This window comes from Phasianus colchicus, chromosome 5 (assembly GCF_987193195.1).
Source record: "Phasianus colchicus chromosome 5, bPhaCol1.hap1.1, whole genome shotgun sequence".
Lineage (NCBI taxonomy): Eukaryota > Metazoa > Chordata > Aves > Galliformes > Phasianidae > Phasianus > Phasianus colchicus.
Window position 1 is genome coordinate 11,589,526 of NC_143440.1, and position 27,121 is coordinate 11,616,646.

At 41.8% G+C, this 27,121-nt stretch overlaps 2 protein-coding genes across 4 annotated transcripts; one reads left to right on the forward strand and one right to left on the reverse strand.

Annotated features, from left to right (window-relative positions):
* Positions 1 to 239: 239 nt before the first annotated feature.
* On the reverse strand, positions 240 to 9,193 carry CYP2R1 (cytochrome P450 family 2 subfamily R member 1). The gene is made up of 5 exons (XM_031614062.2): positions 9,036 to 9,193; positions 6,489 to 6,630; positions 4,232 to 4,864; positions 1,769 to 2,098; positions 240 to 1,043 (listed from the first exon to the last, which is right to left on the reverse strand). The coding sequence occupies exons 1-5, from the start codon at positions 9,063 to 9,065 to the stop codon at positions 868 to 870; spliced, it is 1,311 nt and encodes a 436-aa protein (XP_031469922.2). The 5' UTR covers positions 9,066 to 9,193; the 3' UTR covers positions 240 to 867.
* Positions 9,194 to 10,174: 981 nt separating this feature from the next.
* On the forward strand, positions 10,175 to 22,237 carry LOC116242985 (calcitonin). 3 transcript variants are annotated; one of them, XM_090140496.1, is made up of 4 exons: positions 10,175 to 10,296; positions 18,542 to 18,637; positions 18,936 to 19,067; positions 19,893 to 22,237. In XM_090140496.1, exons 2-4 carry the CDS (start codon positions 18,552 to 18,554, stop codon positions 20,089 to 20,091), a joined length of 417 nt encoding a protein of 138 aa, XP_089996622.1. In that variant the 5' UTR covers positions 10,175 to 10,296; positions 18,542 to 18,551; the 3' UTR covers positions 20,092 to 22,237. The 3 variants fall into 3 exon arrangements, with proteins under 3 accessions (XP_089996622.1, XP_031469914.1, XP_089996621.1); XM_031614054.2 differs by lacking the exon at positions 10,175 to 10,296 and adding an exon at positions 17,471 to 17,550 and having other exon boundaries at positions 19,893 to 22,236; XM_090140495.1 differs by lacking the exon at positions 10,175 to 10,296 and adding an exon at positions 17,567 to 17,670.
* The last annotated feature ends 4,884 nt before the right edge of the window (positions 22,238 to 27,121 follow it).

Consider the following 27,121-nt stretch of genomic DNA (forward strand, 5'->3'; position numbering starts at 1 on the left):
TACTTTCTCCTTCCTTCCTACAAGGTCTCTTCTGCCAGACTCATGAGCAGACTCTTAGTACAGCTGCACTTGACTTTTGTAACACAAACACTTTTTTTTAGACTACTGAGGCAGAGCTTAATTGTTATGTAATGCTTTGTGTTGGGAGGAAATGGAGGATGTGTCTGGAAATGCAATTAACAAGCAAAGTGCATTTCTGTAATTGTCAGGAGCATGAGAATAATGGAACACGTTGCGTATGTTACTGAACAAAAAGCAAGCCATAAAATACATCAAAAATGAATCATACAGTTATCTGACTTACTAGAAAATGAAGACCATATAGGAATACTGGGAATGATGAAGAAAGGATTGAAATGCTTTAATTATAGACTTGTTTGTCAAGAATTTCTCAGTTACAGAAATTTAAACATACCTTTAAAATCATTTTAGCTGTGTGAATTTAATAGAGAATTATATATTCTAGCTTTGCTGGAATAGGGTATACAGGATTTCTACAGATAAATCTGAGTATAAAAATTTAAGTCATATTCTCTATGTCATAAAAATATGTAAAATAAAGTAAAATAGCTTACTAAGAAATTAAAAACTGAATCAGTAATTAGATTCAAAACAAATTTATGGAGTGGAAAGGTCACCTTTAAACACAGGATTTGTTTTATATTCTTGGTTGAGAGTGTTTTTGGTCTGCTGTTTTTGTGAAAACTAAGTAAAAAGAAGACATGAACTTGTGCACAAATAACCATAGTTTAAGTCATTAACATTTTTGTTCTTCCAACTTGAATACATTTAGAAATAGAAGGCAAGAGACTCCTTTGCAGCAGCTTGGACCATTTTTACTCCACCTCACAGTCTAGACACCTCTCTTCATCGTCTTTCTGCACAAATGAGGTATGGCTGTGGTTGTAATGTCATGCCCAATCTTGGTTTGAGATCTGGAATCGCACCATGAGGAAAACACAGGTGAAATCGTTGCAGTAAAGAAGTGAAAAACAAAAAAAGTTCCATTCGAGCTAGCTGTTCTCCAAGACAATGTCTTCTTCCTGAATTAGAAAAAAAGTTTTTGAAAAGACTTGTAAAATTATTTACATTACGTTTTCATTTTTGTGAATACGAAATTGTGGTTTCGTAGGACAGATGGATTACAAATTCTAGAAGTTTTAAAATCAAATAAATACAGAGAAACAAAACAAGCAATAAAGATAGAATTCATCACATCTAACTTAGGCCATTTAGGAGTTGTGCATCTAGTCCAAGAAAATTGTCTTAGGACTCCCTGAATATTTTCTTGGGACATAAGGTAGAGCCATATGCTGACCTCCCTTGAAAACAGTACCTGCAATTTCTGGTGCTGACCAAAGTGCTGAAATTTGAAAACTAGCTCTGCATATCACCTGTTTGTGACAAGTTCAGCAGCAAATGACTATGCACCTTAATTCTGAAACAAACAGCATTTAGGTGCCACGATGATCTGATACGTATAAATTCTGCAGATAAGGAGATACTACACAAGTTGGTTTTTTTTGTTGGTTTGTATAATTTGCGAAATAGTTGTTGATTTGTATAAGCAGTATAATAGTTTCCTTTTTTTTTCATATAGCATTATCCTAAAATGTGCTATGCTCAGAAAAGAATATATGTTTAAAATAGCTGTTTCATCAGAACCATGGATTTAAATCATGCTGTTCATTTCTGATTTATTGTCATCACTTTTATGTTGTATGTTCCTAGATTTATGGGAAGGAACAGTGGAAGGAATCGTTTTTACCTAATGAAAAAGGAATAAATGCATCTTTCTTGACAAACTGTCCACTGCTGTCCAAAAATCTCTCAGGAAAAAACACTTCTGGGTTGTTCCAGTATTTTTCATCAAAATGTACAGAGTAGAGGTTTGTAATAACTGTAGTGCCTTCAGGAATAGAATAACCACGTACAACAGTATCTTTGGAGGTTGCGTGAAAAATACCTAGTGGAACTATGTTACAGAATCTTAGAACTTCGTGGAGAACAGCCTCAGTATATGGCATTTTACATTTCTCTTCCAAAGTAGGCATTTTGTTTGGGCCGATGACTAAATCGATCTCTTTTTGAACATGTCCTGTTAGGAAAAGGAATAAGTGAAAAATCCTTTATATTTTATAGCTTGAAAATACACTTATAAAAGAATATTGAAACATGACATTTCATACCAAAAATATAGTAGCTTATTTTTAAAGTTAGACCTTTGTCTTCCTCTTGCTAGTAGGAATACTTGTAAGCATATATAACAGTAATCTTCATTTCAAGATTAACTATTAACAGTAAAATCATACTTCATTATATTCTTTTGTCCTCAAATTTACTTCTGTTTCATCAAAGTGAAGGGAACAAGCATGAGACTCTAAAGATAATGTACTTTAAATACCTGAGTGGACACAGATAACACTGATATTACCTACTTACAATGGTGCTTGTCTAATTCTGCTGAGTCTTTGAAATTGACACAGTGTAAAATCATTCATTCTTAAACTGAAAATAATTCTCACTGTAATGTATTAGATAAAAGGACCGCAGTAGCAAGATTCTGAATGTAACTGAAAAGAAAAAAATTCAATCAATCCTCATTTTTTTAGCTATTTTTAAAATTATATGAACCTAAGTTCAAAGGAATAAGATCACTCTTTAAAAAAAAAAAGGCATTCGGACCTCCTCTTTTTTTTTTTTTCCTCATAAGCTTTCTTTGTTGAGACAGGCAAACTGCCCCTAATTAATTAAAATAAATTTGCATTTTTACATTAAATGTACAAATAATGAAAATCTGAATAGCAACAGAAAAATTCTACCAAGAATCACCAGGTTCTTCAATCTGATGTGACAGTATTTCATATCAATATAAAGAGATGGGAAACAGCTTAGTGAAAGCACATTCTGTAATGTAGTGATTTATTGGCGTGTATTGTAAAAAAAAAAAAAAAAGTAACTGCAATTCTTATTTTTTATCTAGATGAACTGATATTGAATTCTGATTCAGGAATGTATTGTACTGTACAGTATCCAACATCAAGAGATTATTTTAGGTGAGTGGATTTCTACAAAACTGGCCAGTGTATAGGAGAAGAGATAATGTTTTTCTTGATCTCAATTGAATAACAATATCTTGGTCAGATCTCAGGGAGTTAGGACATTTTTAGTCTTTTTGACTACTTATGGCACTTAAAATACCTCTTTTCAATACGAATATGTATACTAAAACTTAAGTACCTATAATCATATTCTATCATTTTTTAATTTTTTTTTTGTAGACTTTCTAATTGTACTACATCAAGTATGATGATGAATTAACGGAACACAGAAACGTAAAAGCAGTATTTAATTTTTTTAGAACTATCTGTTTTAAATCATCTGAAATATGCTGACTGCTTAAAAATAGCAACCTCACTTTTATGCTTCCACAAAAGAAGTATTCATTTTGTACTCAGCGAAACCTAGGTATTTCTCCTTAGTTAAACATCCATTACCACAAAAATAAAGCATAACCTTTCATATATAGAGATATCTGATCTCTAGATAGAACTGAAGAGCCTTACAGACATGGGTAGTGTTGTTATCCCTAATCTAAAAGAATGTTCAAATTGATGTTAGAGCAATATTATTTGGTCAAAGTACAAATACTAGTTTTACAAGTTTGAGTCATCACACTGCTTTTTCTCCAAACCATGACAGTTTCTATTTGAAGTAAGTACCACTATGATTTTAATAGGAGAAATAAATCTGTAGGCAGTGACACAAGATGACTAGTTAGCTCTGAAATCCAAATTTCTACACGGTGTCAGGGCTGATATTCAAACATCTAGTGCTGCCTTACTTCCCGATAGCTGTAATCTTATCTTTTTGTTTTTAAATGTTTTTTTTTTCTTTCTTCCAGAAATACAAAAAACTTCAATCTATTTTGAATTGAGGTGCTTAAGGAAAATCAAAATTGCAACTAAGATATCCAAAATATTTTTGCTGATGTTTTTACGTTGTTATTTCTTACTTAATTGCATGTATATATTTTAATATAGTTAGTGCATCTGCCAACCAATATTAAGCAATGCAATGCAAAATTTAAATATATTAGAAATATTTATGAAAAAAAATCAAATCTCCATAAAAAGTTGTAAAACAATTTAATAACATGCTAAAATGTTAATATCATACTTCATTTTATAATTTGCAATGGGAAAGTGTATCAGTTTCTCAAAATTCTTACCTTGAATGTTTGGATAAAGAGCCATAAATAACACTGCCCATCTTAAAACATTTGTTGTGGTTTCCGTCCCAGCTATGATGAGTTCTCCAACAGAGAAAATTAAGTTTTCTCTTGAATACGTAGATTCTGGATCACTTTTGTTGCAATCCATCTCATCTAAATATGCATCTATAAAATGTCGAGGAGACTGAGGTTTCCTATTTTCAGAGACTCGTTCTATAAGCTTATGAAGGAAGTCATAGACTTCTGCTGCATTTTTAAACAGCTGCTGGTGTTTCCCAAAAGGCAAGATACCAATCCAAGGAAAAGCATTATATAAAAATACAGAGGCGCTAGCAGCTAATTCAATATTTTCACTGAAAATCTCAATCATGTGCTGAAATTCAGTATCTTCATATGTAAAACGTTCTCCAAAAATAATCAAATTAGTAATGTTTGAAACGGCATTTGTTATCAAGTGCTTAAGATCAAATGGTCTGCCTTTGTAGGTATCAATGGCATCAAGGAAAAACACAGATTCTTCTGAAATTTTGTGTTCAAAGGACCTTTGACCATATCCAAAAGTTCGAAAGGTATTTACAGCTAACTTGCGATGTTCTGTCCATCCTCTGCCGTATTTACTGTTCAGTAAGCCTGAAAAAAATGTTTTGACACAGCATTTTATGCAATGCTTTTTATGCCTCAATAAGACAATAAAATTATTTAACCATTCAGTCCACTCTAAAAGTATATTACTGTCAGTAGAATAAGCAATTAGAAGATTGCCTAAACAACCCCTCTGCCTCGAAGCTGAATTAGATATACCTATGCTACTACAGGCAAGCAGATTTCATACCTTTATGTAAAAGCACGTCAGATCTATCTGGAAACATTTTGCATTTATGGAAAATTGGAACTAAGAGCAATTGCTATGAGTTACTTCCACTATGACGTCAGCAGGTACATCAAGAGTATTTTGATATCAAAATGCAAGCCTCCTGAGTCATAAGACATATACTAACATGTGGTAATGCCCACATGTTCCTTTTTCACTGAAGTTTTAACTTAGTTTTTACTAAAAGTAGTATATCCTATAAACAAAAGTTGAGGTGAAGTCTGTCTATAACTAATTTTAAAAAAAGATCTTTTAAGCTTGGATTCAAAGAGTTCAAATACTGAGTAATCTCTCAGTATTTGTCTCCATCAGATTTATAAAGGTCATACTACTTCTCAGCATCTCTGGGAGATAAAGTGCCATAAGGATATGGGGCTGCCAGTCTAGGTTAAAAATAGTTATGTTAATAAGCATTCTAAAGAAAAAACCCTAAGAAGGAACAAGGTGCAATTTTTAATGACGTGGCTGAAATCTGTATAATACAAGGTAAAAGAGGTGGTGCAAAGCACATGTTACAAAGCCAGGCATAAAAGGCAGAAAATAAAGAAACAGAATGGAAACACCAGAAGAAATACTGATATTTAACCTGAGAAATTAAATTTGAGGTGCCGCTCTTAAACTCATCAAAATTTCTGAAGTTCCTCATAGACCTGTATCTGAATGTTAAAGGCCAATTTAATATAGATCTTCTCAATAACAAGGCCACAGAAGTCATATCTGCAAACTCCAACAGACCAAATCTGCAAGGAAGGCAAGATGAGTTGGAAGAAAATAGAATCATAGAATCACAGAATGGCCTGGGTTGAAAAGGACCACAATGATCATCTAGTTTCAACCCCCTGCTATGTGCAGGGTCGCCAACCAGCAGACCAGGCTGCCCAGAGCCACATCCAGCCTGGCCTTGAATGCCTCCAGGGATGGGGCATCCACAGCCTCCTTGGGCAACCTGTTCCAGTGCATCACCACCCTCTGAGTGAAAAATATGTTTCTCAGAGTTTGTGCTAAACAACTGGAAGAGTTATAATAATAGATAAGTATAGCTATTTCAGAAGACTCTTGCACTGCTCATAGCTAAAAGCTAAGAGATGCTTCAAAGCTAATTTGATTCCCAGAAACAAAGAAAATAGCTTTCCAACTGACATTAATTGACTGAGGAAGGGAGAGCACAGAGATTAAAAAAAAATAAAAAATTACATGCATCTTGCTGTGGAATTCAGCTCAGGAATGACAGTCTTTTCTGTATGTCTTCAAAGAAGCATTGAGTATTTCATAAAAAGAGATAAGGTAGAGAAAATAACTGGAACAAATGTTTCATATGATCATACAGCCTAATAAAATCTTATGGACAAAAATGTATTTCTGTTTGAAGACACGAGCACTTACCTCCCATGTTTGTCAGCTTCTTAAACAAAGGAAGAGATGGTCTGTCTGCAAAAATTTCGCTTTGGTGGACGAGGCATTCTTTCACTGCATCATAGCCATTCAGCACAATAGCAGATATACCTCCCAAATCAAGACTGAAAATCTTTAGGGGAAAAAAAAAAAGAGATTATAAGATGCTGTAACAACCAAATCTTACAAAGAAATAATGAAAACAAGCAAATATAACTAATGAAAAAGTGACACAACACTAAACTTCAATGCAAAATATGGATTTCATAAATATAGCAATAAACTTCAATGGGGCATACAAGAAATAGGAGCATTCTCAAGTACTGACACAATTATGGCATCACAGAGTTTGTTGTGAGCTAAATTAATCTCTGTCAAATGATACAGTGAGTTAGCCTATGCTACATTCTGCTTTGCAGTGCACCTAGTGGGACCAAACCACCAACGTAAGGATTGGGAACACTTTCATATAGTCATTAAAAAAAAAAAAAAAAAGTGAACCTTTGCATATTTCAGGAAAAAAAAAGTTTTTTCTCCAAATGCAAGTGGATGGGAGGTACATTATTTACAGAAGAACTAAAGTACTTGTACTATATACTTTCATATTGAAACAAAGAAAGGAGGGATGTTTCACTGCTATCTGTCGCTCCTTTCTTCTGTAGTAAAAAAGAATCCTGTAGTTGAATTTGGTTAAGGGCATTGTGATCGAAGCTACAAGTTCTTCTGACCAAAACTTCCATCACTTAGTGATGGCAGGCATAGAAGTGGTGTCAGTGCTGGAAGACAGCCAAGCTCCACCTTGTCCTTCTTCTCTCTGAAACTGGGCACCAGTTTACTTTGCACAGACTCCCAAAGACCCATCAGATGACAGATGTGAGAGGCATGATGACAGGCAACAAATGATAGCATAGCCCAGCTAGTCCCATCTCCCGTTTTCAGAAGTACTCAGCACTCCATCCTTTGGAGAAAGATGCAATGCACCCTGCAGAAGGGTACAGGATAAACACAACGAAAATCTTCTCCTAAGCTTAAAAAAATAAAATAAAAATGAGGCTAAATTCTCAAGATTGAACTTCTATATTCCTTTTCATAGTTTAGCTAGTGTATTAAATCTGGTATTTTTCACTTATACAAATCTTTATTTTTTCTTCATTACAGCATTGCTGACCATCGCTGTATGAAGTAATAGGCAGTAGTTTAGTTACTCATTCTATTAAGTCTATTTCCTTTTAGCAAGCCTAAATTTTTTACTGTTGCAATTGCTCTTTTTTACATGATGAGAAGAAAGTACCGCTGTACCTCCTGGAAGCATTTATTTTTGTGTACTTCAATCATAGCCTATTTATCATTCTTCGTATGTTGTGAAACACTCTTTAAAAGATCATTTCTTTGATCTTCTCTAGAGCTCCCAGTATCCTGGTCTGCCTCCTGATCTAGCCCAAATTCTGCAGAATCCTTGGTGACAGCAGGTGAAGAGAACTGCAGTCAGCATTCAGGCAAGTATAAAGCTTAATTGATAAAAAAGCTTAAAATGATACACTTGCCTTTCTATTTCCATTCAGTTCATCCCAATCCCTTGAAACACCTTTACTGCCAAAATAACAGGAAAGAGATGAAGAGATAACCCTACCCTTTCGCTTCTGCCACTGAGCACGCTTTTCGTTCACACATTTTGCTTCTCATTCATAAAACTATGACTGTTAAGTCTCTTCTGCAGCTTCCATAATGAAAAGCTTTACAAAAGCTTTTGAAAGACTTATGTGCCATCACCAGTATTCTTTCATTTCCTTGTTCAGAGTATTATTTAAACACCCCTTAACCCCTTAAACAACTCTTAACAGTTTAAGGAATGTGGTTTTCTAGCCAAGCCAGTGTTTGTTGGACTCAAAGCTCTCTCTTTCCATCGATGAGAATCCCTCTAAGGAAAAGCCCGCAGGCATTCCGGGGACGGAGGGGGCGGGAAGAGGCGCACACCTACACGTGCTGCATCTGCTCTGCCTGCCTTTCCGAGCCAGCACTGATAGCTTGGGCTTCACTTTTTTGAAGCGTGTAAGAATAGACTGCTTCCATGAAACGGGGTAATGAAAAGAAAAAGCTGAGAAACAAGAAAACATGAAAAGGAAAAAAAAAAAAACCAACAACCAAAACATCACAACATTCCTATATATGTATATAAATGGACTGTCAGAAAGTACTCCAGTATCACTCTGAAGGCACTTTAATGCACAGTTCTTCCCGTGACAATGCTGCACTATGCCCGTGCCTGCCCTTTGGTTTCCTGCGCGCTCTGCCCCAGGCGAAGCCCCACGAATGCAGGGCAGCCGGATGCTCGGCCACACCGCTGTCCCGAAGCGGACGCACGAGAGCGGAGCCGCTCTCAGCCCGGGGCCGGGCCGCCGCAGCACGGGTCTCGCCCGACGCTCAGCGCCGGAGCTGCGGGGCCCCCAGCGCCGTCCCGCCCGATAGCGGCCGGGCCGTTCCGCCGCTCTGCCCGCCGCCTGCCCCGGCTCGGCGTCGGCGCCGGCTCCCGCCCGGTACCTGCCCGTGGATCTGGCTCTGGCGCCGCATGTAGACGTGCGGCTGCTCCGCGCCCAGGGAGTGGATGTTGCCGATGAGGGGCAGCCCCGCGGGGCCGGGCGGGAAGCCGGGCGGCCGCCGCTGCTTCAACAGCTGCCGAACCACCAGCGCCAACAGCAGCAGCAGCGGCGGCAGCGCCAGCAGCAGCCAGGGCCCGCCCCCCGCCGCCGCCGCCGCCGCCGCCGCCGGCTCCGCGTCCCCCGCCGCCGGCCCCATCGCGCCGCTTCCTCCCGCCGCCCGGCCCCGGCCCGCCGCCCCCCGTTGGGCGCTGGCAGAGCCGCCCCGCGTCGGTCGGCCCACGGGAGCGCCGCCCCTCGCGTCAGCGGGCCGGGCCGGCTGCGGGGCGGGACGGGGCTGCGCTGGTGAAGCGCTGAGAAGCTTGGGGCGCCCGAATGAAAATACCTTCGTACGTAGACCTGGAAAAATAGGAAAAGCGGAAATACGCGCTTTGGGGGTATCTTTCCCGGAGCCTCCTCGGGTCTGGGAGACTGCAGACGGACAACCCCGCCGCGTTTCCTTCTCTTCTCGCCCTCCCTTCTGGCCACGATAAAGGGAACGTGCCCGCCCGACGGGGCTCCGCTGGTGGGCGGTGGGCACCGTCGGCAGGAGCCTGATGTCTGCTGGAGGACATCTCTGAGTAACTCGTTATTGCCACTGTTAGCGAGCAGGGTGGCACCTCGGCAAAGGGCTGCAGATGCTGGACAAACACAGATTGCTTCCTGCCGAGCTAAGAATGCAATCCCACAATGAAGCATAACATCCTGTTGAAACAGTTCGTATAAAACTTCACTCTGTTTCCACTCATGTTGTTTTACTTTTCTGTCGCTGCTACCGTACAAGTAGATCTTAGCATAACAGAAGTACTGATGCCCTACTAAAATTACAGTGCTGTGTCCAATTCAGTCTTTCTTTCTGCTGATTTTAGCTCGGTACCTCCAGTAGTTCTGGAAGAAGATTAAGATCTGCACTGATACAGAGTTTGTACTGATGAACTTCATAAATAACCTAACTGATCAAAGTGCATCACATTCTCGGTCATCTAACTATTTAATGCTTAACCCCCAGTGTGTTCCTGTGTTGGGATGTTCTGCTTCTGATGTGGAGGTACTAACTTGAGAGCACGTGGCCCCGAGGCTGAGGATGGCCCCTGATGCTGCTCAGAAGGCAGGTGAAGATGAAATCGTGCACGGCAAAGGCATCACTTTGAGAGCACAGAGTGGAGGTACTGTGACTGGGATGGGGGAAGGAAGGAGACTGGGAAATGATAAGGTGTGGCCTTTTGCCTGGCGTTTTGGCTGCAAGTTATCTCACAGAACCATAGAATAACCTGAGTTGAAAGAGACCCATTAGAGTAATCAACTCCAGCTCCTGTCTGTACACAGGACCACACAAAAATCAGATCCTATGTCTACAAGTGCTGTCCTAATGCTCCTTGAACTCCAGCAGCTTGGTGTGATCACCACTGCCCTGGGCAGCCTGTTCCATGCCCACTGGCCTCTGGTGCAGAACCTGTCTCCCACTCCCAGCTGTCCCTCCCCTGGCACAGCTCCACGCCGTTCCCTCAGGCCCTGTCGCTGTCACACAGAGCAGAGCTCAGCGCTGCCCCTCCGCTCCCTGTGAGGAGCTGCAGCCACCATCAGGCCTCCTCTCAGCTCCTCTGCTCTGGGCTGAGCCAACCAAGGGATCCCAGCAGCTCCTCATACATCCTCCCCTGTAAATCCTTCACCATCTTTCTTGTCACCTTTCAACACTCTCTAATAGTTTTATATCCTTGTTGTATTGTGGCACCCAAACCAGCGCATGGTACTCAAGGTGAGGTTGCAGCAGAACAGTGTAAAGCAGTGCAGTCCCTTCCCTCACACTTTGTTCCATTATGAAATTTCCTGTCATCTTGACTGAATTACTTTGGCCATGCCTGCAAAACCATCAACGTGTAAGTGCCTTAAGATTTCTCACCAGTGGGCAACAGATTCAGGCCCCCAGTTTGGCTCCAGCCAGAGGGAGAAAAAAGGGAAGTGGTTAAAAAAAATGTCTGCAGTTTGCTTGAGCAGCTGTGCTGAAACATGCAAACTCAAATGGATGGATTCAAACCTACTTAAGTAAGGAAGAGAGGGTTTAAAAACAGCATATTTAGGTGAATGGAGGTACACAGATGAGCTGATCAAAATACACCTGCCCCGGATAAGATGATACTTGAGTAGTTCTCAGAGTGTCTGAAGAAACCTAGCCTAGCTGCAATTGCTTTGATTTTCACTTTTAAGCGTGTAATACATCACATGCACCCAGAGGATTATGATTTCCAGTGCATCTGTCTAAGAAAAGAAAGCAAAAGTGATTGACTTTTTGGCAGCAAATGTTCTGGGGAGGAAAAACAGAAAACAATCATAGCATAGGAAGACCCAAGAAAAAAAAAAAAGGAGATATAGAAAAGTCCAACAATCATTTTCAAGCGGGGGAGAGAACAATCAAAACTGCTCTTATCATAGTATTTGGACCCTGGTGATGGAGGAAAGAAGATGGTGCTATTTGCTGTAACAGAGGATGAGAAATGAAGCACGTGATTGCAGAGCTGTTATATCAGATTTGATCAAGCCAAATGGTGATGAATCTACCAAGGTTACAAATCCAACAGTCTCTAAAGAATGATTAAATGGAGGAAAAGTATGACTGAAAGCCATGGATAAGTATGACTGAAAGTTGTCAGAAGTGATAAATGAAGCTTCGCAGACAGATGACATCACGTAAGAACAGAGGTGTAGGGATTCAAGAACCCAGTGGGCTATCCAAGGAGGATTCCTTGCCAGTTCCTCACTGATCTTTTTATATTTCTTTCATTCTTTTGAGAGTGTGGGGGTAGCTTGTGCTGAATTGCTACTTTGGGAAGGTTTTACTCATCTTAATCACAGATGATCAAATGAGCAAACTCATAGGATGAGTAAAGGTTTTGTGATTTCAATTATAAAAAAACGATGGCTGAGTAAGGAAACCCATTAAAGTGTGTATCTTTATTAAATTCTAAAACATTCTTGTCATCACAATTCACAATTACTTTGCACCATAAATTCTGTGAGGAAGAGTTGGACGCAATCAAGTAACAGCAAAGATTACATTCCTGCCTTCTCCAGAAAAGCAGAAGGCAGTTCTTTGACAGGAAGTGGCTGTGCATGTGCATAGTTTTGACTTCAGAAAGAATTTGAAGAAATCTACACATAGATGGGATTGTTCTTTCAGTAACAATATTAAGAGTCCAATGACAACTCTGTTATGTTCTTGGGAGGAAGATGAAGTTGCTTCCAAGCTCCATCAAGTATCTCACCAACTTGTATCAAAGCAGGCTTCTTTCTTTGTCAAGCACAAGTGGCTTTTGTAAGAGTCAAAGAGTTAAACAGCCAGTTGAGAAACTGTTACGCCTGGTCCTCCCCACACAGATGGCACTGCTGGCAACAAGAGGCCTATCACTGTAGCAGCCCACTGCACAGGGTCAGCAGAATGGTCCTGGAATGGGCTGATCAAACTGTTAAATTACATTGTGGCTTAATCAGGGTTAGGGTTACCTACTATTGGGACACAGAATGAAATACTGACATGAGCTCTCCCAGGCTCCTAGTATATTGTGAAGGGTTAACGTCAGGATTTACCAGACAGTTTCTCACTAGATTTTTGCTGACACGCTCTGATGACATATAAGATAGTAGGATAGCACTTGTGCAAGCGATCGAAACAAGGTTTTATAACTATGCTATTGCCTAACAAGGTCTGTTTTCAGTTCTGAGGCTGCTTTCCAGATAAGGAGTTTGTTCAACTCCTATCTCAGCTGGAAAATATATAAAACTGAAGTGGAAATAGGTGCTGTGTTTCATTCAGAGTGAGATTCTCCCATGCAGTTTGTCCTCTTAGTGTTAGCCTGGCCATGCTCTGGGTCTGCCCCTGGCTGAATTTGGTGAGCTGAAAGCTCCCCTTCAGGGATTCCCTTGTCAGAGCACTGGAGGTGCAGCCTGGGACAGGACTGGGTCTGGCTGGAGTGTGGTAGAGTTTTGCCAGTTCTTAAGGGTGGAAGTGTTGCCACGTGGCATGAACTGGGCCTGCAGCCTCTGTGAGCCTGCCCACGGGCTGAGCTGTGGTTCTGAAGGTTGGAAGATGATGGAGCCATAGCCAACTTCCTTATGATCTGCCCCTTCTTCCGTGCCATAGAACCCTCAGTGCTGCACAGCGTGACCCACTTTGTTGTAAAAGATTATTCTGTACCAGGTTTTTGAATACATATAGGGAAAGTACTTCAAAGCCAAAGCTCATTAGGAGCGTTTCAGTGAGATTAAAACAATCCAGCATCGATCTTCTGTTTAAAATGTCTTCCATATTTCAGTCTGGAAGCTTTTCTAAGGCATTTTGGAAGATCTGAATTTGCTTCCAGACTGATTCATAGATTTCCCAGTAATTAGCTCAATAACTTCCTTTCTTGAGAAACGAGTCACTGAAGTACCCTGACTGCTGATGCTATTAAAAAGGGAACCCTCTAGTGTTGGGATCTGTATCCATTTTCTGGTTCTCACTGAAATGCTGCATTTTTCTGAAGAGAGGCACTCATTTTTTTTGGCCAAATTTAAAGAAACTACAGGATAGATAGGTAAAATATAATTTGTGCAGGTAAACCTGACATGAGGTTAGTCTAAATATGAATATTGCCTTCTGAAGGCTGTGGTTGGGAAAAGGATCAGATGATTTAGGGAGGTAAGATCTGCAAAACCACTGCTAGTAAAAGTTTGGACAATAGGTAAGATGTTATGTTTCAGAGTTTAAGCAAGCTGTTAAAATTACATAATCTCAGAAACTGGAGATGAAAGAGATGAAGAAAGCTCATTTAATTGATCATGTTCCTTTCCCAGAATGAATATTAGCTACATGATGTCATTCCTGACAGATGTTAGACTACCATGCCATACAGTGGCATAGAAACTGTTAGTATGGTGCAATAGAAATTGTTCTTATATGGCATTAATTTCAACTATAGAAAGCTCTTTCTAATGTACAGCATCTCTACTGATGTCTTTTAAGTTCATATATTTTTGCTTTTTTGAGCACATTATTACTTCTTTGTAGCAAGTATTTATGTTTTTATCTTTCTTCATGATATTTCCTTCTGTTAACTGTTTCTCCAATCTTCACATTTGGTCTTTTTTTGTTGTTTTGTTTTTCTCCTAAGTCGCTTTCTGAGCTCCAATAATAATAATGTTGGATTTTTTCTGGACTCCCTCCAAGTTGCCCAGGTCTTTCTGAGGTATGTCATGCTAGTCTGAACAGAGTACAGTGAGGTCTAGGTCTTATCAGCAGCAAGTAGAGTGCAAGGATTACCTCTAGGGCCTTAAACATGACATTCCTGTTAACAGACAGCTTTCTTTTACAACAGCATCATGTGGCTAACTCAGGTCCAGATTAATTTTCTGTGGGGCAGATTGGAATCACACATTAGAAAGATGTTTTCATGGGTGCTTAGTAGTGCTCACTGTCCCCTGTATGTATTCATCTTCTTCAGTAGAAGTGTTTTCCAGCCATTTGTGGAGATAGGAGGCTGAATTAGGCGTCCATCTGGAACATGGACAGGTAGAGACACAGAGACAGAAAGGCTGTGTAGCTTTTATAATCCATTTTAACATGAAACACCCTGCTCTGCAAATCAGGTGACGTTTAAGAACCTCACTGCAATGTCTATGGCTTGTTGGCATGATGGCAATATTTATAGTAGAAAAACAAATGGTTGTGCTTTGAGATGTATAGTTAAATAACACACAGTAGGATATTGGAAGAAATCCAATCAAGTGTAGAGAAAGAAAGTCAATTGAAAATAGGGCAGCCTTTTCTGATTCCCTACAAACTTTAATTAAAAGAGGAAATTCTTCTTTTATTTGGAGCTGCAGCTTGTATTAGATAATCTAGTTTCTTATTAAAAAAGATCAAGTCATTCTGTAGCTCTTCAGTTCATCTCCTTTGAGCCTGTACAAACTGATTATTTCACCTGACAGCAGGCACTGAAGGAAGCAGAACCAGATCCTTGTTTCTGTAAACCTCATGGTTCCTTAGTGCAGTGCTCACAGGTAACCCACTGCACTAGTTTTCCCACAAATACTTAACCTCTGGTTTTGGATTTATCTAGCAGCAGGAAACCTTTATCCCATAACAACCCTGTCACATTTTGACAGCTTCTAAAACTAGACAATCCCATCTTTGGAGTTCTTTCATAGCTATTTCTTCTCCATCTTATGTATAAGAGAAGAGAGGAAGAAAATCTATCTGATGAGACCAGCTGATGTATAATTGTGCAGGAAAAAAAAAAAAAAAAAGCCAGAAGGAGCTGGGAGTCCCTCCATTAGTGCTGGCAAGGAGCAGCCAAAGCGCTTGCCAACATCCAAATACTATTTCATCTTTACGCACACAAAAGTTTATCTATTAGCACTAATACCTGTTGCTTTAAATTTATGTTTCTTCCTGTGAAAGCCTAAAGTAGAAATGCTGGCATCTGAAATCTGTAATCAGTACATCCTGCGGGCTCCAGCCCGGGGCTGAGTTACATTGGCAAGAGAAGTACGCAGAGTGACTGGAGTTGGCTGTAAGATGGAATACTGCTTGCTATCCCCCTGAAGAACTGAGATACACTATTCCTGCATGGTCGTCTGGACTTTTTAAGGTTAAAAGATAAATATTCCTTGCCGAGTAAATAAATCCCTAAAGGAAATGAGTGTGATTAATTGTTAACAGAGAAAGGGGAAGGGAATGGGGAAGGCTGGGGCTGTGAGTTCAGTCGGTGGAGCTCCCACACCATACATCTGTTGATGGAGCTGCACAAGTCACGCTGAAACAGCAAAAGCGATGCCGACCTGTTCCTTTGGGTGCTACCTCACGTTTGAAATGCAACCTCAGAAAGACTAGCTGAGAAATCAGCACAGAAGTGTCGGAAATATATTTAAAATTAAATACTTCAGTTCCTTCTCTCGGGAGACCCAAGGTTCCCTTGGCACGCAGCCGTGCATCGCAAACTAACTTTCCACGTGTGCGGGAGCAGTAGGAGGGCTGTGGGACGAGCCCAGTCGGGAGGGAGCCGTAACGAGGAGCCCCGGGCCGGGCTCAGTTCGTCTTAAACGGTTTTGCGGTCATCGTTCTGCAGAACGAGAGCGGAAAAGCGGCAGCGGAACCCGGCTGTAGCGCGGTGCCCCGCTGCGGAGAGGAGGAGAATGGGGAAGAAGCCCCCATCGACTGATCAGCGCGCCGCGTCCATGCTCCTCTTCCAACTTCCAAGCCAGCGAATAAATACCTGTTCTCGTTTCTCCCTACCTTCGTTCGCCTGCAGGTGAAACGCGCTGCTTCTGCCATCAGGAGCCGTCTGTAAAACAAACAAAAAGAAAAACAAACAAACAAACGAAAAACCAAGAGGATGGGGCAGCAGTGCTCAGGTCAAGTCGCCCGCCCGCACCGAGCACGGAACGAGCGCACCAGCCGTCCCGCACCCGCCCGCGGCTCAGCTCCGTGCGGCCGCCGAGTCCCGCTCGCAGCCTCGGGGCCAATAGCGGCAGCGCAGCGCGGGGCGCGTCCCCGTACCGCGGGCGGGGCCCGGCAGCGCCGCAGGGAGGGGGCCCGGAGCCAGCGGGGCCGGGGGCCGCCGCTTCCCCCCTCTCCTTCCACCCGCCCCACCGGCGGTTGCGGAGTCCGGGGGTGTGGGTTCCTCTTCTCCCCGATCCTGCCCGGGCCGGAGGCAGCTTTCCGCTTTTCTCCGGTCCTCGATACCCCTAGGCAAACACTCCTCCGCCCGTGCAAACATCCTGGCGGCAGGTGCAGAGGGTCCTTCGCGGTGATGCATGGGGCTGCGGCAGCTGCCGGTAATCCGCAACCTCCTGCGGGTCCCGAGCCTCCCCCCCCGCGCCTCTTCTGAGCGCCGGAAGGCGCTGCACCTGCCCGTGCCGGTGATAGCGGCGGCAGAGATGACGGCGATGATTTTCTCGAGGGCTGCGGGATCCCACCCCACCGTGGTGCGAGCCCGGCGGAGGCGGCGGGGGAGGCGGCGAGGGATGCTGTTCTCGGCCCCCAGGAGCTCCTCGCTCCGGCCGGCAGGGACCCGTCAGGCTCTGCTCAGCACCGTGCGTGAGCCGCGCCTCCGCCCCGGCTTCGCGGCCGCAACCCCTCCCGTCCGAACGCAGCCGTCGGGGCTCCGAGAGAGCGTGCGGCCGGGCATCGTGAGCGGCGCTTTCCCCCCCTCCCCCCCACCCTGCCGCCGCCGGCTTTTTTGTGAATGGGACGGTGGCTCATGACGTCACCGCCGGGCCGGACGGCCGGGGAGGCGATTGGCTGGCGGAGCCCCGCGGGCGCCCACGCAGGCTGCCGCGGCGGCAGGTATAAAGGGCAGCCGGCGGGCAGCGCGCGGCATCGCGGCTCGGCGGCAGCACCACGGCCTCCGCTCTGCGCGGCACCGCTGCTCTGACCCGCACCGCCGGTAAGATCCGCGTGTTGGGGCGCTCCCGGCTCTCTCGTGTCCCTGCGCTGTCGTGCGGGGCGGTAACGCGTTAGTTCTCTGTGTGGCTATGTGTGTGGAGAAGGAAAGCGAGCAGAGCAGGTGGGTGGGAGCCGGGCCTCGCTCTCTCCCTTGCTCTTCCCATCCCTGTGATGCTTGCAGGCTGGGAGGTGTGGGGTAGCCGCTGTGCCGGGCGCTGCCTTGAGACATCTGAAGGCTGGGCTGGGAACGGGTGGCTCAGAGACCTAGAGCTGGTGGGGCAGTTACCCGTGTGCCCATCTGAGCTTGGAGAGCTGATGCTGCGAGGAGCAGAGCTGTAGCTCAAAGCGATTCGATCATGATTTCTTTTTACAAGGTTTGCTTTTGTGACAGGTTCTTCTTCTTTTTTCTTTTTGCTTAACTTCTCCTCCCTCCAGTTTCTGAGTAGGAATACTTACTGAAATTAAGTTGTTTAGTTCTTAAAGCATAATCTGAGCTGGGACATTAGTGTGCTAGCTGCCAAGAAGCAAGCAGCTTCAGGTACAGTGCCAGCAGTGGCACTTCATTCTTAACAGCATTAAACTGTAAGCATTTCTTTCCATCTCTCTCCTTATTAATTTTTTTCTCATGACTCTTTTTGTGCGGCTGCTGCTTTGTATTGCACACCCTGAATGACATTGTGTAGCAGACAGGGGAATATGCTTTCACCCAATTTGGGGGGAAAGGCTGCTCTAGGCTGAATGCAGCTGGACAGAACTGAAATTCAGAAAGGCTGTGTTTATATTCCCTGTAATAGTATTCAGTTATCTTAAAATTCCAAGAAAACCAAAACAAAATGGAGTGATTAAAGGTAATGTTGGGGAAAGAAAATCACAAAACAGGACTGTGGGCACTTGTGCAACTTGTGGCTAGCAAAGGATGACCTCCTCAATAGGTCTTACAGGACTGAGATGATTGGAAAACAGCCATTGCTTGATATGCCTCTTTGTTGTAGAGAGGAAATCATGGTTATGCTGAAGATTTCATCTTTCCTTGCTGTTTATGCCTTGGTTGTGTGCCAGATGGACAGCTTCCAGGCAGCTCCAGTCAGGTAAGAAGCTGGTCATATTGCTGAGTGCTTTGTCTGAATGGTTTGGAAACACTTAACTTCTATTTTTTAAGAGCTCTAGCAGAGAAAAGGACTGCAGAAAGCTGGCTTCTTCTAGGGCTATCTATGATACTGATGTTTTTCTAACTACGTGTATGAAACACCTAATGCTGTGCGTGTGTGTGACTTACATTTTCACACCCGTGAAAGACACTGCCAATGACTTACAGCAGTGCAGGACACACTCCTCTCTCCTTTACGTGGCTCTCTGTATTCATCCTGTTTTCTTGTCTCTGCGTAGACCTGGCTTGGAGTCCATAACAGATCGAGTGACGCTGAGTGATTACGAAGCTCGGAGATTATTAAATGCTCTGGTGAAAGAATTCATACAGATGACAGCAGAGGAGCTGGAGCAAGCCTCTGAGGGGAACAGGTAAGGACAACCACTGTGGGGGTAGGAAAAGGTCAAGTTGGATATCAAACATTTCACAAAGAGCCACCTGAGCAGACCCTCTCTCTTTTGTTTTTGTCATCTTGGGGTAATGGTTAACTGATCACCTAATTTATAAAGGAGCATAATGTAGAGACATCCTAACGTTTGTGTCAGGAGAATGGCTTCCACTTAGTTAACCTGCTTCTGTCTGTCTCTTACAACCGAAAGTGGAGGGCGATTTCAGCTTGAATGAGGGGGTTATGGGGGAAAAAAAATACAGCAAAAGGTACGTTTTCCTAGTGGGAATGTTAGGGATCATTCAGTCACTCTTGGATTCTCTGTCATGAAAGTGCATGCTGTTGTAAGGCATGGAAAGCCCCTGGCAGAGGGGAGGTGCCCTCCCAGTGCACGCAGCGCCATCTCCCCCCTGGAGCAAAGGCATGTAAGAACGTTTGCATTATCCTAATAGGATTTGTATTGCGAAGCATGGTGATGATGTATGACAGACTGAAAAGCATGCTGAATACATGGAGAGTGAAACTTGCTGTCTCCTAACTGCAAGCATCTTAAAGGCTAACGAACTTGCTTTTTCAACAAAATGAATTCATTGAAAACAGTCTTCTTTCAAAGTGCATTTGTCTGAACCTTCCTTGCATGGAATGTGATGTGGAGGGATTATTTTTATATTATTGTATTTGTATTATTTACTGCATTATTTTGATTTTCCTAACAGTAGATATTTGCCTAGGGGAGGAAATGCATGACCATGCATGTTTGAGATTATTCTTCTTTTGGGCATGTTTTTTTTTTTTTTTCCCCCTGCAGCCTGGATAGACCTATTTCCAAACGCTGTGCCAGTCTGAGTACTTGTGTGCTGGGCAAACTGTCTCAAGAATTGCACAAATTGCAAACTTACCCTCGTACTGACGTCGGGGCTGGAACTCCTGGCAAGAAAAGAAATGTGCTGAATGACCTGGAACATGAACGCTATGCAAACTATGGGGAAACCCTAGGAAACAACTAGGCGTGCTTATTTCTGCCCTTCTTCCCTCCCCACCTCCCCCTCCTTCTTTTTATTTTTTTTTTAAACCTGATGCATGTGGATCTAACCTTGATTGCTAACTCTGCTATGTTCTTTTGATTCTGTTTTTGACAGAGAATGTTTGAGGTGGACCTAATGTTAACAAGACAGAACATAACACATACATCAAGCTAGGGGAAAAATAAATAAAAATAGACAGCACTGCCTTGATTTCAAATGATTTTCTTAGGTACTGATTTTAAAAAACAAATCTAGACAAGGTTCTTCATTTCTGGCTACTAAATGTACAAGTAGACTCTTTTTTTTTTTTTTTTTCTTGTGCCTGCCCATGCACTCGTTCAATAAACCTATTTTTTCTATAAGGATTAGATCTGTTTGGTTTACTTGTTTTAGAATGTGAGAATTCTAGATAAGGCTAGAAAGGTTTTGCACATTGTTGTCATGTTCAAGAGAGGCAATGCAAGAAATTCCAGAGAAGTTTAATAAGCTAAGAAAATGCAAAGGTATCTTAGAAGTTATACATGTACATGGGAATTATGCAATATATGGACTGATGTAACCCAGCATGCATGCGAACCTGTTAGTAAATAGCCAGAGATGCAAAGGAATCAAGAAAGGCTCATATAGAGCTGTTCAAACTAGAAATGTAATCCTGTCTAGAACTGTGTACTGAACACTTACAGGTAAGAATTTAATATTTTCTCCTCCTTTTTTTCCCATCTCATTTAATGATAAATCTTCACACTAGTGTAGTTGATACCTGAGTATCTTTTAAGAAGCTAAATTTTATTTTCTTATTGTTTAATGTTTAGATAGTCTTGCTTGTATTTTAAAAGAAACACTGTCTTTAGCTGTTTCTCACAGTATGTTCCATACCTTTATTTCCAGTTCTTCTGTTGCAACACCGTAGTTATCCTGTAAACAGAAGTCTGCTCTGAATCATGGTATCAGTGTTATAAACAATATTGTTTTTTACCATTAATGAACTGTCCTGCAATGCTTTTCTGAGCAAAATTGTTCTTCCTTTGATGCTTGTCCTTGCTTTTGTAGAAAATTCTCAAGCAAGGTCTGTGTGAACATGTGTGCCATGAAATATTGTCTAGCAAAAAAAAAAAAAAAAATTACTAGCCATGGGCTTACCTGAAGATATTCTGATGTCAGTGTAGTATTTACATAGCAATGAGCTGTACTGAACTGGGGCCTAGTGGCAGGAAAGATGTTTCCATATTCCCATTGGATATGCAGAAGCAGTATGCTTAGGGGTGGTTCAGCTATGAAAGCTCATGAGTGGCTGCTGGGTTCCTCACAGTTTTGTGAGGAAAGAGGGATTGGGTAAACATCCCAGATCTGCACCTCACCAGCATCTCTATGCTAGCCATGGTGCTTTGGAGACAAGAAACAGCTCAGATGTCCCTGGAAGTCTGGTTTGGTCCAATTGTTCTTCACTCCAATTGCCCAAAAAGGGCTTTTCTACCTTTCACAATCTGAGCTTGATACTTAGAGTTGGTGGAGCAAATGAAATGCCTGCTGCACAGCAAGCCTGCCCTTGCTCTTGTAGAAAAAGCTTTCTAAGGCATCACATCCCTTACTGACATCTTGTTGCAAGCAGGGTGGATACCTTGGATACTGACTTGGAAATTAACTTTCTTCTCCTTTCAAAAAGCAGTGTAACAGCACAGAAGAGGGCGTGCAACACAGCTACCTGCGTGACCCATCGTCTGGCAGACTTCCTGAGCAGGTCAGGAGGAGTGGGCAAGAACAACTTTGTCCCAACCAACGTGGGCTCCAAGGCTTTTGGCAGGCGAAGAAGAAGCGTTCAAATATAAAAAGCTGAATGGTAACATGCATATGGTAAATATATTGCAATAAACAATCTTCAGTGCAGGCAACCCTTAGGTTACCTGAGTTTGCAGAACTTTAGTGTTGCTGGATGAGTAACAGGCTAACAGTAAAAGTACCCTTGGTAAATAGGATAAGTAAGGGTATAAAAAGCTGTTAGAAATGTTACTGAAGTTTGTGGAGGAGAGCTTTCAGAGGTCTTCTCCTTAGATAACTAACTTCACAGTGCATTATCTAAATGCAACTGTATGGTTGGAATTGCTTATTTATTTTCACTTTGCTGGCAATCTTTAATTATCAACATATGGATAACTCTCAGTTTGTTTCTTTCAGGTTGATGTGAAACTGCAGACTCAGCTTTAGTTTCTAATGAATGGAACTGTTCTCCACAAATCAAGACAGCCAAAAAGAAGATTAATTTTGCATCCTAATATTGAAAGCGTTTTGTTTAAGACAAAAATGAAACACTTCTGTTATGTATAGTACAAGGGACTCTAGATATTCAAGTTAAATTATTGTATATTCTTTTTATATGCAACTCTATTTCAAATAAAATGTGACAGCATCTATTATTTATCTTCTAGCATATATGTGATCCATGCTATTTATCCTGGCACTGCTGCCAAAACTCGGGGAGTTATACTGAACTGCTGCCTAGCAAGGTGTGTGTGTATAACATGGTGTGCTGTGCCTTGGTGTTAAACACTTAACTAACCTGATTGTACAGTATGTTTAAAAAAAAAAAAACAAAACAAAAAAAGAAACCAGAAAACAACCTCTTAACTATTGTATCATTTGTGAATTTATGCAAAATTAAAAAAAAAAGTATTTTTAGATACACTTGGATTGAGAAACTGATTTATTTATTATTATTATTTTCATTTGAATGCACTTACAGAAACTTTTGGCAGTAGCCCAGCATCACTGCAAGTTAAATGGCCTGGTAGTTTCTTACAGCCTTACTTGCTGTAGATATAGGCTTTGAGGCAAGAGGTCTGAACTGGGAGAAGAGCAGCCTTAAAAAATGCATTCAGAAACCAGTAGCTGGGGAGGGTACTGATTACTGAGGCTTGTATTAAAAACAAAAGGAAGTCACCTTTCTGACTAATAAAAAAACTCCAGAGGCACCATTTATCATGTGTGAGTTAAGACGGAATGTTTTCCTAGGGGCTGCAGTTGGGCTGAAACAGCCTAACGTGCCTTGTGAGTTTAAGGTTAAAAAGGTAAATTAGAAAGGAGTTTTAAAAGGTGCTCCGGAAATATCCATTTCTTTTAAGCAAGCCTGAGGCAAGTCTACTTAGGGATCAGGGACAAATAATTAGAGTAAGTGGAGAAGAGGGTAGCTGGAAGCAATCCATGGCTCTTTAAGTGATGCTGCCAACTCCCTCCACAAAGCTGCTGCTTTTTCAGTTTAGTAGCTGAGTCAGATGTTTGTTTAGATTTGTTTCGTGCTCTACAGTTGGACTCTAAACTCTGCTTCATCAGTTCAGATGAAGATCATTTCACTGTGTTAAGTAGATACTTAAGCCCCTCATGATATCTCTGTCTGTCTTTGCTGCAGGTGTAACAGAAAAAAAGAAGCGAGGTCGACCAGATGTAGATATAGCCAGTAAGGCTGCCCAGTGTTGATGCTTCTGTAGCTCATTCATGGCCATGGTTTTACTCCTTGAGGGACATTTCAGCTACAGTAAGTCAGTGTACAAAGCAGATCTCGTAGGTATAACTTGTGGAAGATATAAGCCAGTTTAGAGGGGAAAGTTCTAGTGTTTAAGTGGGTAAGAAAGGGATGCAGATTGAGCGGCCTCTCCTTAGGTCAGCTTAGAAATCTGTTACTCTGAGACAGTTTAGTACTTTTTTTTCTGTGTACTTCTGAAGTAGCTTAGATTTACCACATCTGTATTTACTAGAACTTCATGACTATGCCCTGCCCTGCATGACCCTGCTTGTGTCATGTGTGGAAGACCCAATTTTGCAGTCAGGAAGCATTTTTTTCTCTAGATTTCAGATATTTTTCTCATTTTTTTTTCTTTGTATAAAACATAGATAATGTGCTGAGGTCACCTGATCACAACAATACTCCTTTCCATGTCACTGTAGAGCCTTGGAACAAAGGTGGCAGGTAGTTTTTGGTCCCTACTATAGCACCCAGCTTAATCTACTCCAAAATAAAATGCCTAAGCCTAATTACTGGGATGAATGCATATAAGTCAGTGATGCATATTCAGTAAGAAGCCAGGTAAAATTCATGGTCTCCTTCTGGCCTTAAAACACAGACACTCATGAAGTTTATTGCTTCAGTTTACAGCTGAGAGACATCTGAGGCTCCTTCGTGTGTAGTTTCCAACCCTTTTAAAAAATCAGACCTTTTTTCATTTAACAAACTCACTATTTTCTTTCCTGTCAGTGAAGGGTTTTCCTCAGACTAACATTCTACGTCAAGTCACAAACCTAACATAGGCAAGACATTCTGGTAGTAGTTTTGGTTCTTATGTTGTCCTGGTTGGAGAAATGTTGGATCAAACTTTTGTTGTGCTTTCTTTTTCTTTTTCTTTTTTCTCTTCTTTTTCTTTTTCTTCTTCTTTTTCTTCTTCTTTTCCTTTTCCTTCTCTTTCTCTTTTTCTTTAGGAATAAATAGTTTCAGATCTCAAGATCTATTCCTGTTATATCTTCAGTTGTCTCATTAATTTCTCCATCTGAACATCAATGCAATACTCTCAACAAATAAATACAGAATCATAGAACTATTAAGGTTGGAAAGACCATTAAGATCATTCAGTCCAACCATTTAACCCATGCCTTTGACCACGTCACTCAGTACATTGGAACTGCAGAGCCATTAGGAATTTCTCAATTGCTTTGTTTGACTTTCTGAAAACCTGGAAGAAATTGCTTCAATTTTTTATAAATGCTGTTGTTGAAAATATTACCCACAACTGTCAATTCTCAAAGATACCCCAAACAAACCAAAAAAGAAAACCACCAAACCAAACTGGAACAATACCCACCCCCATAGTCCCTGAACCAAACAACAAACACTCCACAAACACTTACACAAGAGAAAATGTTTTGGAATTAGAGTTTAGTAAAGGAAAGTATGTTTCCTACTGTATTTACTCTCCCATTTTAATTGCATTGCTGAAAGCTGGTGGCAAATATAATGTTGGTGAAGTATGTAGGAGTGATATCAAACCCAAGTTATTCAGTATTCAGTTGGCCAAGACAATATGAGTTAGCCATGCACAGGTCTTTGTATTGTTTATGAGGCAGTATCATCATGGCTATAGATTGGCTCTGATATTGGTTCTTAGATATTTGTCAGTATGCATTTTTCTTGATAAACATGTTTCTTTTTTATTCTGTGTGCAAGCAAAGTCTTTGGGATGGGGCTTTGCAAGTAAAGTCAAAGAAGGAAGAAATTTATGAGAAAGAACTATCTGAGGGTAATTTCTTGAAGACTGTCTTCCCATCACTGTAGATTTTTGGGGGTTTTATTTTGCAGAATTTGTAGGGTTTTTTTGTTTGTTTGTTTGTTTTTTTAAGAGTACAAATACAGACCACAAGCATGGTGTGAGCCTAAGGCAGGTTATGAGTTCCACCTGGTCTTCTTCCTGAGCTGCTGGGAAGTAGAAAGGCACCATCTTGTGGCCAGCAAATAAGTGAGGACCTACAGAAGACCTCTCGTCTGAAATACACACTCTGCTCCTGCTTTTGTCTTGCTGGTGAGTGTAACTTCCAGTGGGATGTGGGCCAGCTGAGCAGTGGTGGCCTTGGGTTGGTGCCATGGAGCATCCTACGTGCTCACCTTCCAGAGCCCTGTGGGAGAGGGGACAGCAGGAGGGTGTTGTAGTCTGCCAGGGTATCACAGGTCCCCAGGGCCTTTTTATAGGGCCGTGGCACCACGCAGGGTATCAGGGAGGTGTGGGTGAGCTGCTGCAGGGGCCAGCTGAGAGGTGTGTGAGGTCCAAGTGATAACAGAAGCTCTAACATCAACATATCTCCTGATGGACCTTTACAGCTGCCAAAATGGATGCAGGAGCTATAGCTTGTTCAGCCATGTGCTCTTTGCCAAGTGGCAGATGTCCTCCTGTTCCTAGATCCAGCTGAAATTTTGGTTCACAATCACGCACCAGGACATAGTTGCATGGACTAATAGAGCATCATTTTGAAAGAGCCCAAGTGAATTTACTGCAGTTCTTTCCAGATATTTAGATCTCTTTTTCCTGCTCTTAGTGGAATTCATCTTCTTGAAAGCTTTCATCATCTGCAGTGTGAGAAAGGAGAAAAGCTAATGCTATTTCTTCTGACACTAAATACTGCCAACAGCAACTATTAGTAAGCAGTAGTAAATTTTTGTATCTACTGTCTAATCCAGCACTGTCATGTATAATTAGCAGATAGAATGTCTCTTCGAGGTGAGTAATTAAACTGTGATGGAGAATTTGGGCCTCACATTTTTCTGCACTGAACAGTGTTGGAGATATATCAGAACACATGAGCACTTCAAGCATTTCAAGCTTGTTTTCACATATGTTGAGCACTGGCAATTTTGGTCCAAGTTGGTTGTGCTCACTACTTGTGACTAGTTGAACCCTTCCCATCTGCCAGATGGGGTCTACATGGCACATAAATTTCCTTCCTCTTTACTGTTCTAATAGACACCACATCCTTCCTCTAGTCTGCACAGAATTGACCTTTTCTTTGGATGTTCCTTTTCAAATTCTCCTCCTTTGCAGATTTTTTTTTTTTCCCCCCAGAAAGTATTAATAATAATTTCTAAATTCTGCCAAACTTCACAATACGTCTTCTAGGAGCTTTCAATCCATCCTTAGAGTAATAAAATTGACTGCAACGATTCTCTTTCCTTTCTTTTCTTGGCTTTATCACAATTCCTGTTTTGCACCAATTATGTCTTTGGCTGGGCTGAGCTGTGATCCCAGCTAACTCATTAGCATCACCTCCGGAAAGGCAAATGTTACTTTTAAACATCCGAATGTGTACCTGTGGGCAAGCTTTTTTCCTCGTATTATATCTGAGAAAATACTCTTAGATCCCACTCAGTACTTCATTACAAAGATATTGGCTGTTCACCAAAGAAGATTACACTTGTAGTAGTCTGGCTTTTTCTATTTACTTCTGTAGTGTCAAAGCTCTTTTCAGTGGCTTTTCCTAATAG

Coding starts and splice junctions, on each gene's coding strand:
- CYP2R1 (XM_031614062.2), bottom strand. CDS start 9,065: ATGCGGCGCCAGAGCCAGATCCACGGGCAG. Junction 4,865..6,488: donor GAAGCTGACAAACATGGGAG/GTAAGTGCTCGT, acceptor CATTTTTTTCAG/GCTTACTGAACAGTAAATAC. Junction 2,099..4,231: donor TCTTTATCCAAACATTCAAG/GTAAGAATTTTG, acceptor TTTTCCTAACAG/GACATGTTCAAAAAGAGATC.
- LOC116242985 (XM_090140495.1), top strand. CDS start 17,639: ATGTGTGTGGAGAAGGAAAGCGAGCAGAGCAG. Junction 18,638..18,935: donor TTCCAGGCAGCTCCAGTCAG/GTAAGAAGCTGG, acceptor GTCTCTGCGTAG/ACCTGGCTTGGAGTCCATAA. Junction 19,068..19,892: donor CAAGCCTCTGAGGGGAACAG/GTAAGGACAACC, acceptor TTCCCCCTGCAG/CCTGGATAGACCTATTTCCA.